This window comes from Vanessa cardui, chromosome 7 (assembly GCF_905220365.1).
Source record: "Vanessa cardui chromosome 7, ilVanCard2.1, whole genome shotgun sequence".
Lineage (NCBI taxonomy): Eukaryota > Metazoa > Arthropoda > Insecta > Lepidoptera > Nymphalidae > Vanessa > Vanessa cardui.
In genome coordinates, this window is record NC_061129.1 from 6,465,449 (window position 1) to 6,481,025 (window position 15,577).

General features: G+C 33.3%; 1 protein-coding gene across 1 annotated transcript; it reads right to left on the reverse strand.

Moving 5' to 3' along the window:
• Window positions 1-1,558: 1,558 nt before the first annotated feature.
• LOC124530937 lies at window positions 1,559-15,173 on the reverse strand. The gene is made up of 15 exons (XM_047105309.1): window positions 14,945-15,173; window positions 14,325-14,481; window positions 13,629-13,758; window positions 13,102-13,233; window positions 12,645-12,755; window positions 12,460-12,565; window positions 9,970-10,106; window positions 6,654-6,683; window positions 5,027-5,168; window positions 4,796-4,955; window positions 3,729-3,858; window positions 3,441-3,572; window positions 2,723-2,833; window positions 2,477-2,579; window positions 1,559-2,135 (listed from the first exon to the last, which is right to left on the reverse strand). The coding sequence occupies exons 1-15, from the start codon at window positions 15,081-15,083 to the stop codon at window positions 2,002-2,004; spliced, it is 1,854 nt and encodes a 617-aa protein (XP_046961265.1). The 5' UTR covers window positions 15,084-15,173; the 3' UTR covers window positions 1,559-2,001.
• Between the last annotated feature and the right edge of the window lie 404 nt (window positions 15,174-15,577).

Genomic DNA, 15,577 nt, shown 5'->3' on the forward strand with positions numbered 1-15,577 from the left:
CTGTATTATTGTAGTTGTAAAGGCCTCCTCCCATATTAAGGGTAAGCTTTGGAATATGTTCCACAACGTTGCTGCAATACTTCTATACCATACGATACGATGATTTCTAACGATATTTTCATTCACTGTGTGTCCGTGCGTCCTCAGTGACCGAATAAAAATATATAAATCGTAGATGTTCTTTACAATCGGAATAATACATTCAGAACTTAACTGTTTTTATTATATACTGTGTTGGGTATAAAAATATAAATATTAACATTCTTTTATACTTAGCACATGTTGGTTTCTTTAGATAAAATCAACTTGTACCTATAATCATTTTATGTTCCGTAAAAAACCCGGAAGACTGTGTTTATATTTACTTATAACAATTGTCACAGTGATTGGTTGAAGGATATCCTGTAGAAGATCTACCGGTTATGTGCAACAATAAATGTTGATGGAATAAAAACCATCTCCCTGAAAAATAAATGAGTATCGTGTATCAATATTCATGGTGATCAAACAATGTCCAAGTATTATAATCATCTAATTGAACTAAACATATCAACACAACGCATTCTTGGGATTTCTTACTTGGATACAATAATTATAAATACATACATTCATTTAAAATATTTTTCACTTTATAAAATATTGTTTAAATTCCAAGGCCACGAACAGTATTACATGTATACTTTACATACATTATAATTATTAATTTTATGCAGCGTAACGTTAAGTACTTAATATTATTAACCGCGCAATTAGGGCAAAATAACAATTAAGAACATCATACATAATTATGTAATTTATTTTATTTATTTACTAGCTGAGCCAGCGACTTTGAATGCGTTTGATTTAACAAAAAATATATATTGTAGCCTAAATTACTCCTTAGTATATCAGTTATCTGCCAGTGAAAGTCCTGTCAAAATGTGTCCAGCCGTTCCAGAGGTTAGCGGAAACAAACTGACAAACAGACAGACAGACAAAAAAATGTAAACAATGTCATTTTGGCATATGTACGGTGTATACATACATATGCATTGAGTAAAAAAGGGCTACTTTAACATTACAAACAGACACTCCAATTTTATTATATGTATAGATACGTCGCAACTCGCAGCAAAGTGTCACCATTGTTACTATCGACATTTGATAAATATATTCACGAACAAACGCACTTTTGCGAAACAAGCGTATCCAATTGATAATTATAAATTCGCCATATTTGCAGCTGAAACACTAGTTTTTCATTTGAGTCTAGATGTGAGTGCAGAAATATTTCTAAAACACACACAACTCCCCCCCACTCCAATTATTACTGAGGATGCTTTTTTCGCCTAGAATATCGATATTGTATGTTATTAGGGCAGTGCTAGAATTTTTATCATGTTTAGTGCTCTATCATAGGAATTAAATAAACATATTTAAACGAATGCATTAATCGCACACCCATTGTCTAGTCAAGTTAATAACCTATCGATTAATTATATATCGAGAGATCGTATTAGTATAATAGTTTTGGAAGTACTATTTACTGTAACAGTGTTACGATAAAAAACGAAAGTAGTAAAACTTATCAATTTATTGGAGGCCCATCGTTGGCTGTTATATAAAAATATTTAGCCCATTACTGGCTATAAATATGAAAATAAAATTTAGTAAAGACATATAAATGCTTATCTTATAATACCTTATATATTCAAAAATAATCATTACTGTCAAGTAAGAAATATATAAATTACGTTAAACAATATAGGTATATATCGCCAATCAATCTAGAAATAGAAATCAAGTTTAGAAATTGATGTCAGATATTTTTCATTGTTGAATATAGATATAAAGATACAGAAAATCTTTGATTTAATTTTTTAATTTCCTTTGTTCAAATATCTCATTAAAAAAATAAAGTAATTTTCGTTGTTATTACGTTAATACAAGTGACAAAAGAAATATGAAATTAACATATCTATAGGATTTTTACTCCTATATTATTACAAATTATTACTATTTTTAATCTATATCCAATTTTCTGAATGATCCCTGGTTTTGCATATTGTTACTTGTTCGTTTTGACTCGTCCGTTCCGAACTGCATTTCTTGCTCCATCCAAGGCCTATATTCGACTATTTTCTTTGCCCAATATTCTGGAAAAATTAAATAAATTTGTATACAGTCAGATGAAAAATGTTTTAAATATACGTATTATGTGTTGTTGCACAGCTCGCATTGGTATAGCGTGGTGGAATATGTTCCAAACCTCATCAAAAGGAGAGGAGGCCTTAGCCCAGCATTAGGAAATTTACAGGCTGTCGTTGTTGTTGTAACCATATTTCGAAGTCGTAACAGAACGATCACTTCATTAGATCAAGACTATTGCGGCTTCTTCTCTCAAATGACAAACAAATTATAACAGAAAGAGACAAAACAGCGTTTAAATAAACGTTAAGTAACATTTATAAATTAAGATGTTGCATATAACTCTTACCGATTATATCATTAAGTGGACCCCCAGTACCTCCGTATTCGTTGGGCATTATTTCTTTTGGTAAGCTACTTAGTAATTCGTCATTGTTTTTGTATATTTTTAGCTGAAAATTATAACAGAACATGATATATTATATCAACCTTTATTGATACCTACATTAAAATAAACACTGCCAGTAATGGAACGCTTTAAATACTTCTTGTATTTAAAAATATATCGATATTTGTTTTACTTAGATGTACTTACTCTTTGTTTAGCTTTTTCGCCTAAAAATCCAGATACAAGCTTAAATATAATTTCAATGCCAGACGGTACATTTACATGGTGACTGCCTTTCAGACGAAGAGGCAGTGAATCCTGAAAGGGACCAACGGTAAATTAAAATTAAATGAAATCGCCTGTGAAAATCTAAAAGCGTCTCGAATTGATCTTATTACTAATATGATTAATTCTAGAGGTTGCATAATACATATATGCAGAAGACATATATCAAAGACTTATAAAAATAGTATCAATCTGCTAAGTGGTCCCTACAATTCACGAAAGCATTATACCATCAATGCAATGCCGATTTTAATAGTTAACATATAAAAAATTAGTCTTTATTATTATGGTTGTTATTGCACTTATCAGATCAGAAAGATAATGAATTTAAATAAAAATAAACCTTATTCAGCGTTTTCTTGACGTAAATATCAATGATGAAATATGAGAGAAATCCACGAGAAATAAATGTATCTTAACTAAACACCTAGTCTAAAACGTTTACGCATTTTTGATCTAGTGGTTAGATGTAATGCTGATCCTGTGGTTCAGCACTCAAATCCTAGGAGGAATGGATAAAACTCAATAACAGCCCGGTTTTTGAATGATCGTGAAGTTAAGGTTGGTTTTTTAAATTCCTTATTATTTTCCAAAATATTTTAGCTACACTAATGATTAAATGCAAGAGCAAACACCTTACCTGGCTGACTGCTACTAACTTCTTCAGCAGACCAGGGCTAGCTTGCATTAGATGATTTAATGTAACGTCTTGATAGTCAACAGCTATTACAGTACCCATCACGGTGGCCGTATCATTTTCAATAACTAAAATCTGTAACCATACAATTTGATGAGTTAGTAAGTGGTTTTTTTTTCATTCTGAGTTTTACATAAAACATTACTTTTTATGTAACACAATAACTGAAAAACGGAATTTGGTCTTTAAAAGCAAAAAAGCAGTACTTCATAAGTATGTCTTAAGTCTTACCTGTACTAAATAATACAAAATACACATGACATCAGCGACATTGTATTTCTCTGGATCATATTGTCCCGCTCGTATCAGTATAACACAAGGGCTTAGGGAGTTTTTCGGTTGTGGCAAAATAACGCATGTACTAAAACCATATAAACAAAGAAACATTAATATTCATAGACACCGACTAAAATTTGTTATCTTCTTATCTTCTAAGCCTGTAAGTAAACTGCTATATGTAGGAATGTTGTTTCGGTCTTAAGACTAAGTGAGCCAGTGTATATATTGAAGGTTCGTAGTTCCGAAAATTAGTAGCGCATTGGGTATATAAGGAATGGTGAATATTAACAGTGCCGATGTGCGATAGTGACCATTTACCACCCACTGACATCATACCACCAATTGGCCCATTCAACAGTCCACCCAACTATATCTTCTCTACGTGTAACAAAACCAAACCTCGTTTTACTAAAAGCATATGTACATATACATGATACAATGGTATACCAATATATCATTTTTTACAATTTCGACTGTCTGTCTATCTATTTGTTCCGGCTGATCTCTAGAAAGCCTGGACCGATTTTGACGGGACTTTCACGAAGAGGAAGTTGATTTAATAAGTAACTTAGGCTACAACAAAAACTTTTTTGTTAAATTCAAACGCTCACGAAGTTGCGGGCACGGCTTGTCAAAAAATAATTAATCTACATGAGACTAATTGCGGTAGCATGTATAGCGGTATGCCAAGGTACGAACTGATTTAATTCGTCTTAAGTTTTACTACATTAAAGAGCATATATAATATTTTGTATGCAAAAGGCATATTGCCTGCCTCCTATTTATTATATCATACAGATTCTGTAATCTAGTTTGAAGAATGAATGAGCCAACATGCTTGAAGTTATGTTCACAAGAGAGAGAACATCTTTATTCACAATGTTGGCAGCGCTTTGTTCTTCTGTCGAAAGCCAAAGTCTACAAGCCAATGAGCGTGACAACATACCATCATGTGTCTCTTTGAGTATCTTTCTATTAAAATTTTCATTTCGTTTCACACTTTTAAACAAAAGACTTACCCTAGTCTTAGAAAATCCAAAAAATGAGGTTCGGTTGGTTTTAATCGTAAGGTAACTTCAGGAGCTGTTGTCCGTAAAGTGTAGAACAGATCTAACTTCAATTTCACGCGTTCTAAACTGAACTTGCAGCCTCTGAGTAAAGCAATCAGCCATTGGTCATCTAAAAGAATATTAAAAATATATATTTGGAACATATTTTTTCCTATGAAAACATATTCTGAACAAACTCACCTGTTCTTGCCTTCAAATGGGCCTGTTTCGAAATCCAATCCTTTAAGTTTTGTAAATCACTGGCAACTTGATTTGGATTTTCGTTCAACTCATTTTTGGCTATCTTTGCCAATTCCGGAGATAGTTCACGTATCATTGGTATCTGTAAAGTTTATAGAAATTATTACAATATAGCAGAGATAGTTCGACACTATTAGTACCTCTCAATCTGGTCGGTACTCGATGTAGTCGCGTGTTATCAGATTTCAATATTTGTGACTCAGTTACTGTGATTACTTATCGTAAAAAAAATCATATTCACGTTCACAATATAAGGAGACTAGGTGATTTTAACTTTCGAAAACTATATACTTGTCTGTTGCTCTTTCACAACCACACTACTGAACCGAATTTGATGAAAAAGGCGAAGCTCGCAAGCTTGAATTCTAATTAAGAAAATCGGACAGTTTGTATATCAACACCTGACCACAAACCCCGTGAATGCGAGCCGAGGACGACAACTAATTATCATATTTTTTAAATATAAATTAAGAGATGACCTTCATTGTACAAGCGTTGCCGTCAACAGTATATAAATAAATAAATTTAATGGATCTCGTTTTGGTTTTATTGTTAATGAATACGATCTATTTTAAATAAAAAACAACGTTCAATTTTTTTGCAATATGAATTACATAAAGGCAGCTTACAATAAACTATATTAATTTTAAATTATATACCAACTACGATAAAATGAAATAACATATATATTAAGTAAATATTATTATTAAGTACGTATTATGATTTAATATTAAATCAATTTCTATTTTAAACGTGTATTTAATTAAAAGAAATTTTGAAATGTTTAACAAATGAACATGGTTATTATATTGTTGCCATAAAGAAATTTGAACTGGAATAAAAAATAAAAATAATTTATGTCTTGCCTCTGTTTGGAGTCGCGAACCTTTTTTAATGTTTACTATTCAATTAAAACTGTAACGTGTTCTTATGTCAGCAATTATGCACTTATAAAAACAGCTGTACTTTTACGATAATATTTACATTTATAATTTGACGAGACGCATGCAGAATGTAATATAAATGGGTTTACAGCACTTTCAACGGAACAAAATCAAGTTACAAGTTAACTAAACTCTTAAACCATGAGCATTACTAATCATTGTCAGTCAATTAATTTTGAATAAATCTATCATGAAGACGATTTTTAAATGTCTGTTGTTTTTTATCATTGTTTATATTTACGTGGTATTGACACCTGACATGAATATACAAAATCGTATAGTCTTGTCAGGTGTTTATCATTTCGAAATCTAACTATCATACTTAATCAAAAAACAATTTTCATTTTTCGTATAATTTAAATTTAGCTTTTAGTATAGCGATAAAACAATCTTCGTTTATGAAGTTTTATAAGCTCAGTTATATAAAATAAGAACATTTTATTTATCTTTAGAACCTAGCTAGATTACACCATAATATACACAAGGTATATTTGATTAAGATTTTTGTTCAAACAATACAAATAAACTATGTTTGAATACAATACAACAATATGTCAATATTATTTTATTACAAATTAACACTTTCTTATTGCAACATTTAATATAATGGATTTTATATTTACCGTTTTTTTTTTACACACTACAATTTTATTTCAGACCGATGTCTCTCACACACGATACACAAAGTGAAATAATCTAAAACTCGTTTCGAACGACAAACTGTGTTATCTTTGTAATAATAAACTGTTACTATACTTACCAATAAAGACGGAATAATCTTGTAATGAACCAGTTACGTACTGAGTGGTAGATCGATGGCGTATCGACTTACACCTTTTTATCAGTTATATGTTATCGCGAAATATCACCTTCTACAGAATATCTGACTAACGGCTATTATATTCACTCGTGTTCGAAATTTGAACATAATCATTAATGAAAAACTTGGAAAAGCATCTTTATATAGTGTATAAATTATATAATTTCCACATTTTGATCATTTCTATTTTTGATGATAAAAAAAGTCGTTGGCAAAAGGTCGAAAATGTCGTGTACATATCCTTTCTAAGTATATTCAGTATCCATCTTATATTATTATTAGTTTGGTAAGATTTAATAATGAAATCGTAATCAAACGAAAACTTATAACACAAAAAAGATATAAAAAAGTTATATATCGTTATTTACACGTAAACTTTTGCCATGTCACCTAGTATATTAAACCGTATGACGTCAAATAATGTATCTACTACAAAAGTTATAGTTCTGTGTAAATGGACCAGTTTTTTAATAATTTAAATTTAACAATACGTATAAACTGAAACTAATTGGATTATAGATTTGTCTGAATGCTTTCAAAATCTATTTTAAAGAAAATACCGTACGAAAATAAATAATATTATTCACATTAAATATCCTCAATTGAATGATGACTGTTCTGCATAATTAAATGACGTGTTTTAATCGAGCGTATTAGAATGAAAAATTAAAAATATGTTTATTAATTGCTGTGTAGAAATAGGAATGACTATTAAAACCTAAAAGGCTAATACAGTTGAGTGGGAATTACACGGAAAGGCTTTGTTTACAAATACTTTCAAGTGTATATATGTACTTACACTTCTAAATAATTGCGCTATAAAATGGCCTGAAGTATAATTCAAATATTATTCTGCAAATGAGCTTCAGTTAAGACAAATATTATTTAAATTATGCCTTGATGATTTTATACAATAAAGTATTTTAAACTTATAACTTGGCTGCTAAAGTTTTATGTAGTTCGCGTTACTAATGATCAAATTAAAAATAATAATAATTGACATTAAAAAACAAATGACATATACAACGTTCAAGTTATCATATCATGTTTATAAAATTATACCTCTTCATTCGACAGCTGTTAACTTTTCATAAAGTCATTAAGATTGCACTGATATGAATTTAATTTAATGATAAATACTAGATAAAAGAATTAACTCACACCAATGTAGTATTCTGATAATAGATATATTACCAGTTCTCTCGTGACATCACTCCCAGTTTCAGCTGCAATCAAGCGTTCAGATCATGCTCCCTGTGTATGACAGTAGGTAAAGGGTTCAACCCTTCGTCTGTCTTAGTTAACCTTCTGACTTGTAGACAGTAAAATAAGGCCTATTCAACACAAGACTTTCATTTTTTAACCAGCTCACACCCGTAGCTTTACCTATAAGTTTGTGACAAAAAAGTTGCTTTTGTTTTAATTTGTTATAACTAGACAACACATCAACGTCAATGAGGCATTGTATTACGGGCCACCAAGCGTGACCACATAATACGTTGTGATAACAGAGTTGTATTTTTTTACTGTTAAGAGACCAAGTTAAGTTGTTATCACAGGCATTGACGAAAAGAAAACTCAAGTATACGTATTTCTATTTTTTTATAATTTTATCATTTTTAGTCACGATTACCTACGCTAAGTTTGACAATGACCCATATATAATTGGCTGGATCGAACTTTATCCATTGTATTATTTAAGATTTTAACGAGAGCTAAATAGGGATAATAGTAATTCCTTAATTAATTTGAGGCATTACTATCATTATTTTTAAAAATCATACTTATAAAATTGTTTCTTATATTGGAAACATAAGTTGATGGTTCCCCTCCTGATATAATACCTTTCATGCGGGTTTGGATAGCTCAAGATACAAAAGGGAATAATTATGAAAAAAGCTACTTTTCATTGCTTTAAAAATAGAAGAAACAAAAACTTCCATTACCTCTTATATTACATAATGAAAATTTAACATTTGATAAATTTTCAATGATAACTATGGTATGCCCTTTCTAAGTCCATGATTTCAGGACAGCTGTACCAAAACTCCTAACGAGGGAACTACTTGAAGACAAAGAGCACATACATGATCTCTTATAAATTTATTTAACTGTGAAAGGTCATAGATAGTTTAAAGTCTGGCTTTAATTTGGACAGGGGTAATTTGTCGAGATAAGAGTAATTATTGCAACCTATCTAGAATGTTGTTTTAATGACGGTAAGTGACCTTCATCTTATAAGGCACAATATTCTTCGTTGGCCAAGCATATGTGGTAAATAGGGGTAAATCAATTGTAGGATTACTTAGTAAAAAAACAGATTCCAGTAATTGACATGAGCAAACTTAAAACATTTCCAGCGAAATCTAAAAATCCCATAAAAAGGAGAAAATATACTTTAAATGACGTCAAATTGATATTTTTTTACATGACACAATTAAATATGATATTAAAACTTGTTATCAAACTACTCACATATTTTTTTCTAAGTATTCGAGGTATATTTCCTACAATGAAAAGAGGCACAGAAAACAACACTCTGACACACCATGTATTTAAAATAAAACAATAAAAATACTGTGTTATTGTTTTTACTAATATCTTAAATGTATTGACATGAAAAAGTTATCATTTTAATTTGACATATGATTCATTTTTTACCTAAACTTAGACTTACAAAGAGTGACTTCAGATTTAAAATATAGATAATTAGTATGGATGTAGATATACTTTAAAATACATTGAAGGAATCCTCTTATAAAAAGATGAAATAGTAGTAATAATATGAGTATCGTGTATAAAATAATACAACCCAACCGCCACTTTCGCAATGGGGCACTTTGGGCACTTACCCAGGGCGTCACGTTCGATAGGTCCCCCACAGATCATATAAAAAGATTTTCCGACACATTCAGAACATACAAATGTAAAACAATAACTAGGTATTACAATAGACCATAATTTATTCGCAAAATGGAGAACAATGACAGCTTCTTTGTCTATTCTAACAAAATAGTGTCCTGTCAAAGTCATGGGGGTGCCATTATCCTCATATGCCCAGGGCCTCCAATAGGTTAAAGAAGCCCTAATACAACCTCATTATTTGGAATTGCCTTTTAATCTAACTCCAAACGTTTGAAATTCTTGTCAATTGAGAATGATTGAGCTTTCCTCGGCCGCTTAGACTCGTCACTCCCATATTTCAAATCATCTTCAAAGAATAAACTGTAGTCTGACATTTTCTTCTTCCAATAATCTGTTGCAAAATTTAAAATATTACATTAATGAATAACAACACAAAGGCTCGTCGCTAAGAGTCATGAACCTTAGGTGTTCATGAGTAGGACAAATAATACTGATAGTGTTCCTACTGGTAATTATCAATTGACATATGTCATTATATCCGAATGACCTCGGGTTTGAACCAAGAACCTCAGGAAGAAAGAATCTGGATACCAAATAATTTATACAGTCCAATGGTAAAAGCGCAGAATATGTTAAATAGAACAGTCTTTGCTTAAGAGTTGAAATAATCATATAGTTTTTAATCAAGTGGTAGTGCCACACTGCATACCTCTCGGTTGCAGTCGAATGGGCCGGCACGCACGGGGAAGTACCACTCTCTCACTTAAAATCGGCGTAAAGTGGTAGCTATGCTACCGCGTTTCGTCCGGTAAGTGAGAGTTCCGGAGGCCCGATCCCTCTCCCCCCAAAACATGGTTGTGTAGAATTTGGTGACATTACCCCAGGAGGATACCATCAGCGACTGCGATGGAGAATCCCTCTCTGGGCATCCATGCTCAGGCTGCCCTCCGAATTCTGGGGGGGGGCAATTTTGCGCTCGCCACTGTTCGGGGCAAGCGGAGCAGGCATCATAAGGCAACCCCTACCACACTCGCTGTGGACTTCTGCAACATAAGGGGACTCAACTCCAACTTGAATGCCGTTCACTTTCACCTTGAGACGGCGAAGCCGGCCTTGCTCTTTCTTACCGAGACCCAGATATCTTCTCCTGCCGATACGTCTTTTCTCTCTTACCCCGGGTACAAATTGGAGCATACTTTTGTGCCACGAGCTGGGGTGTGCGTTTACGTCAGAGATGATATCTGCTCTCGACGCTTCGGCAGCCTTGAAGGGCAGGACCTATCAATTATCTGGCTGCGCGTAGACTGCGACGACCATCCGCGAATCTACGCGTGCCTTTATAGGTCCCATAGCGGTAATGCCGAAACCGACCGACTGGTTGAGCACGTCCAATTGGCTACAGATTCCGTGCTGCAGCAGACTCCATCCGCAGAGATCATTATTCTGGGCGATTTCAATGCACATCATACAGAGTGGCTTGGATCACGCACCACTGATCATGCGGGTAGATCTGTTCTCGGCTTCGCTTTGACTTATGATTTGACACAACTGGTCACCTCGCCAACGCGAATACCGGACGTGGAGGATCATACACCTTCCCTGTTGGACCTTCTGCTGACTTCGCATCCGGACGGCTATAAGATTGTCGTCGATCCCCCTTTGGGCTCGTCGGACCACTGTCTCGTCCGGAGTACAGTGCCAGTTACACGATACTCACGACCTCGTTTCGCGGGCTGTCGTCGCGTGTGGCACTACAAGTCAGCAGATTGGGATGGGATGCGGTCCTTCTTTGCATCTTACCCATGGGGGTGAGTTTGTTTCTCGATGGATGATCCGAGCGACAGAGTCAGCAACAATGCTGATTCTTTTCGAGCCTCGTTCAGTTCCGCGGTCAATTGGAAGGCAAAGCCAAATTGGCTTCAAAGAAGCTCGGTGTGCTCAGCAAGGCGAGACAGTATTTCACGTCGGCCCATCGCCTAAAACTTTACAAGGCGCAAATTCGGCCTCACATGGAGTACTGCTCTCACCTCTGGGCGGGTGCTCCCCAGTACCAGCTCCTTCCATTTGACCGCATCCAACGTAGAGCGGCTCGAGTTATCGACGATCAAGCCCTTTCCGATCTCCTTGATCCTTTGGCTTTGCGTAGAGATGTTGGATCACTCTGCATCTTCTACCGAATTTTTCACGGGGAATGTTCCGAGGAATTGTTCGGATTAATCCCGGCTGCTGAATTTCACCTTCGGACATCTCGTCAAAATTCTAAGTTTCACCCGCACCATCTTGATGTCCGAAAATCCACAACAGCGCGATTTCTTAGACATTTTCTGCCTCGCTCAACCACTCTGTGGAACCAGCTTTCGCCGGCGGTTTTTCCGAACCGATACGACATGGGAACCTTCAAGAAAAGAGCCTACTCCTTTCTCAAAGGCCGGCAACGCACCTGCAAGCCCCCTGGTGTTGCAGATGTCCATGGGCGGTGGTAGTCCATCAGGTGAGCCTTCTGCTCGTTTGCCACCTATTCCATAAAAATAAAAAAAATCTTCGTAGTCGTTAGTAGAACAAACTAACGATGATAATGTTTTTATTTTACATTCTTCGCCACTTCAAAACTATATCGTACAATCCTTTGTACGTTTCGACGTACATTGTATTCATTTTACGACTTGTCCGGCAGAATGTCTCAGAGCTGTCAGATATTGCTAATATTTATTTATCAAATTAAAAAATTTCAATATTGAACAAACCTATACAATTCTGAATACTGTCACCCGTTCCTCCGTATTCCTCTGGTAAGACTTCCTTCGGTACGTATTCATGCAAAGATTCTATATTTTTATTGTGTATCATTATCTGGAACGCACATGCTCGATTTAAAATAAAACAAAGGAAACTGAATATGCATAAATTCGCAATGTCTTTTAAGACTTACTCTTTTCTTGCTTTTTTCACTCATAAATCTTTTGCTAATGTTGAGAAATGTTTCCAAAAATGGTGAACTATTGATGAAATGCATTGATTTGATTCTTAATGGTACCGCTTCCTAAAATTATTTGAAATAAATTACATTTATTAAAAAAAAAAACAATATTCAGACCTAACAGTTCCTTAAGGTGCTTCGTAATATATTTTATATTTAAAAAAATAACTTAGTGTAGCAGTTAATCAAATTTATACTTAAAACAGAAGTGCAACTTTTATTGCTTTAACTCACTCATGCAATGTTAAGCCGACTAATCTGAGGGATTAGCGTATCTCTAAATTTATTTTGCGTGCATTCATCAAATTTTTGTTACATAATACTTTCTGTGGTTTCATGATTCTCTTTAGCGGTAATTTTCAAATTTAATCTTCCCCATATAAATCTAATCTAATTAAAGTAAACTAACCTGATTGGCTCTAATTATATTTCTTATCTGCTTGATAGATGCTTGCGTGTAATGGGCTAATGTAGAGCCGGTTAAATCCACAACATTTATTATCCCCGAAACAACGAAATTGTCGTCTTCCATAAAACAAATCTAAAAATGAAATATCAATCACCTTCAGAAGCAACAGGGCTAGCTAAGCTGACAATTATTGGTAATCATTTCTAGGAGTTTTGCAGCATTAATTAGTAGGGCCTATTTGTATTTTTTATCCATTAACGCTGGAGACTTATGAAAACTATTAGTTGTCATAAGTCTCCAACTGAGTGGTCTTCATAATTTTATATTTTAATTTGTTCTAAAGCTACACAATTTTATTAAGCGATCATAAACTAGATAATTTTCACTGCAACTGTGCTTATGTTCCGTATAAGCTATTTGATATCATCATCCATTTTCTCTTTAAAAAGCATCGTATTAATATTACAATAAGGGAATTAAATAGATTCAAAAATATAATATACAACGATTCTGCTTAGTGAATTTACCTGTTCTTGAAAACCAAAGACTGATAATATATCTATTAGAGAGAATTTTTTGGGATCACATAAACCCAAGCGATATATAATAACTCTAGGATCCCCTGGATTTTTGGTTTTTTGTAATATCAAAGTGCATCTGGAAACAAAAGATTATTTTTCATTAAATATATATAATATATAGCATGGTTAATAAGGAAATAATGATGCGTTATTAGGATCATCTTAAATTTCTACTTAAAAAAATAAACTGTCGTTAAAACAACATCAACAGACTGTAAATTCCCACTGCTGGGCTAAAGGCCTCCTCTCCCTTTGAGGAAAAGGTTTGGAACATATTCCACCACGCTGTTCCAATGCATTGAATCAGCGGTGCTTGCCTGTGTTCGAACCCGCAATCATTGGTTAAGATGCACGCGTTCTAACCACTGGGCCATCTCGACAAACTGTCGTTAACATTGGTATAACTTCATTCATAAGGGTGCTTATTTATATGGGTGATCACTTATCACTGACATCATTAGATGGTATTATTCATTAGATGTTTAGAAAACAAAATTGACAATTTTGTTTCCGACTCTTACAAAAATTCAATTACCTACATCCGAATAAACGTAAAAACATTTTTTACATAATATCTTTATTGAACAATAAATATAACGTGTCAAATATGTAAATAGTTATAATACATAGAATCGAGCTTACCCTAAATTTAATATTTCTATAACCTTAGGTTCATAATATTTCACGTCATGAAGATACGGCGCCGTACTTCTTAGTGAAAAATAGAGATCCATTTTACTTTTGGTTTGTTCTAACCTAAATTTAGTACCACGTAAAAATGCAGCTAGCCATTGGTCATCTGTAAGAAAGAAGAATAGAAAATTTTTATAGTGATTTGGCTTCCTCGTACAATCTGTTTGGCGTAGTTAGATATTCTAGTCATAATATAAGCCCATGGTGTCTTTTCGTATATAGAAAGAATATTTTTCAAAAGCCATTGGTACAGTATTACTTTTTATAAAAGTCGCCTACATTCTTCTTCCTCGTAATTTTTAATTTATCACAAATAACGTTAAAACAAAAATAAATTAATCAAGCGATTCACACTAAATGAGGAAATCGATGAAAAAGCTCTTTGAAGTCGATTAAAAAAACAGAAACCGATCCTTAGATGAATCTTTGTCAAGAGAAATTGAGCCAAACTTTAAGTCTTGTTACATTTGAGAAAATAACAATCGAAAATATATCAAAAAATATATCTTAAGTAGTTAATAAATCATATAAAAATATTAAGAGCGTATCGCTATTAAAAATGTACTCACCGGTCCTAGCCCTTAAATGAGGTTGATTTTCAATCCATTGCTTTAAATATTGTATACTTTCTTCCAGCTTCTCGGTGTCTTCATTCAATTCCACTCTTGCTATTTCCGCCAAAGCTGGGCATAAAGGCCGGACCGCCATATTGAGATTCAAATAATTCGACCAATATATATTTGTTTATAAATTTTCAATATAAACGAAACGAGTTCCTAACAATGCGAGTATAGTATCAGAAATAACGTAAACAATACTGACTGATACGAATATATCTGTGACGTGTCATTTCTGTATATATAATGATAACGCTCAACTGTCTGTATGTTATTTATTTTTAAACAAATTAATTGCCAATTTCAAAACTACTGCTCATTGTTAACATGAACTGGATTTATTTAAAATCTAATTTACAATTGGTAGATGGTAACTGATGACGTAAGGTGACTAAAGAGCGTTTCATATTTGGTCTTGGTTGGTATATTAGCAAATTAAAAACGCTTTTCAAAAGACAATAATGGATTGTACAAAACACTACCATATGAAATTCAAGAGATTTTTCAAAAAATATTGTAGCTATCTATAGACCTTTGTCGGTTAAAAGTGTATTTTATAATCTTAGCAATCTGTAATAAAAGAAT

Excerpts from the sequence above, each read along its gene's own strand:
- LOC124530937 (XM_047105309.1), bottom strand. The coding sequence starts at position 15,083 with ATGGCGGTCCGGCCTTTATGCCCAGCTTTGGCGGAAATAGCAAGAGTG. Across the intron at positions 3,859-4,795 it reads TTGGATTTTCTAAGACTAGG|TACATGCGTTATTTTGCCAC; the intron begins GTAAGTCTTTTG and ends ATATGGTTTTAG. Across the intron at positions 2,580-2,722 it reads GCGAAAAAGCTAAACAAAGA|CTAAAAATATACAAAAACAA; the intron begins GTAAGTACATCT and ends TATAATTTTCAG.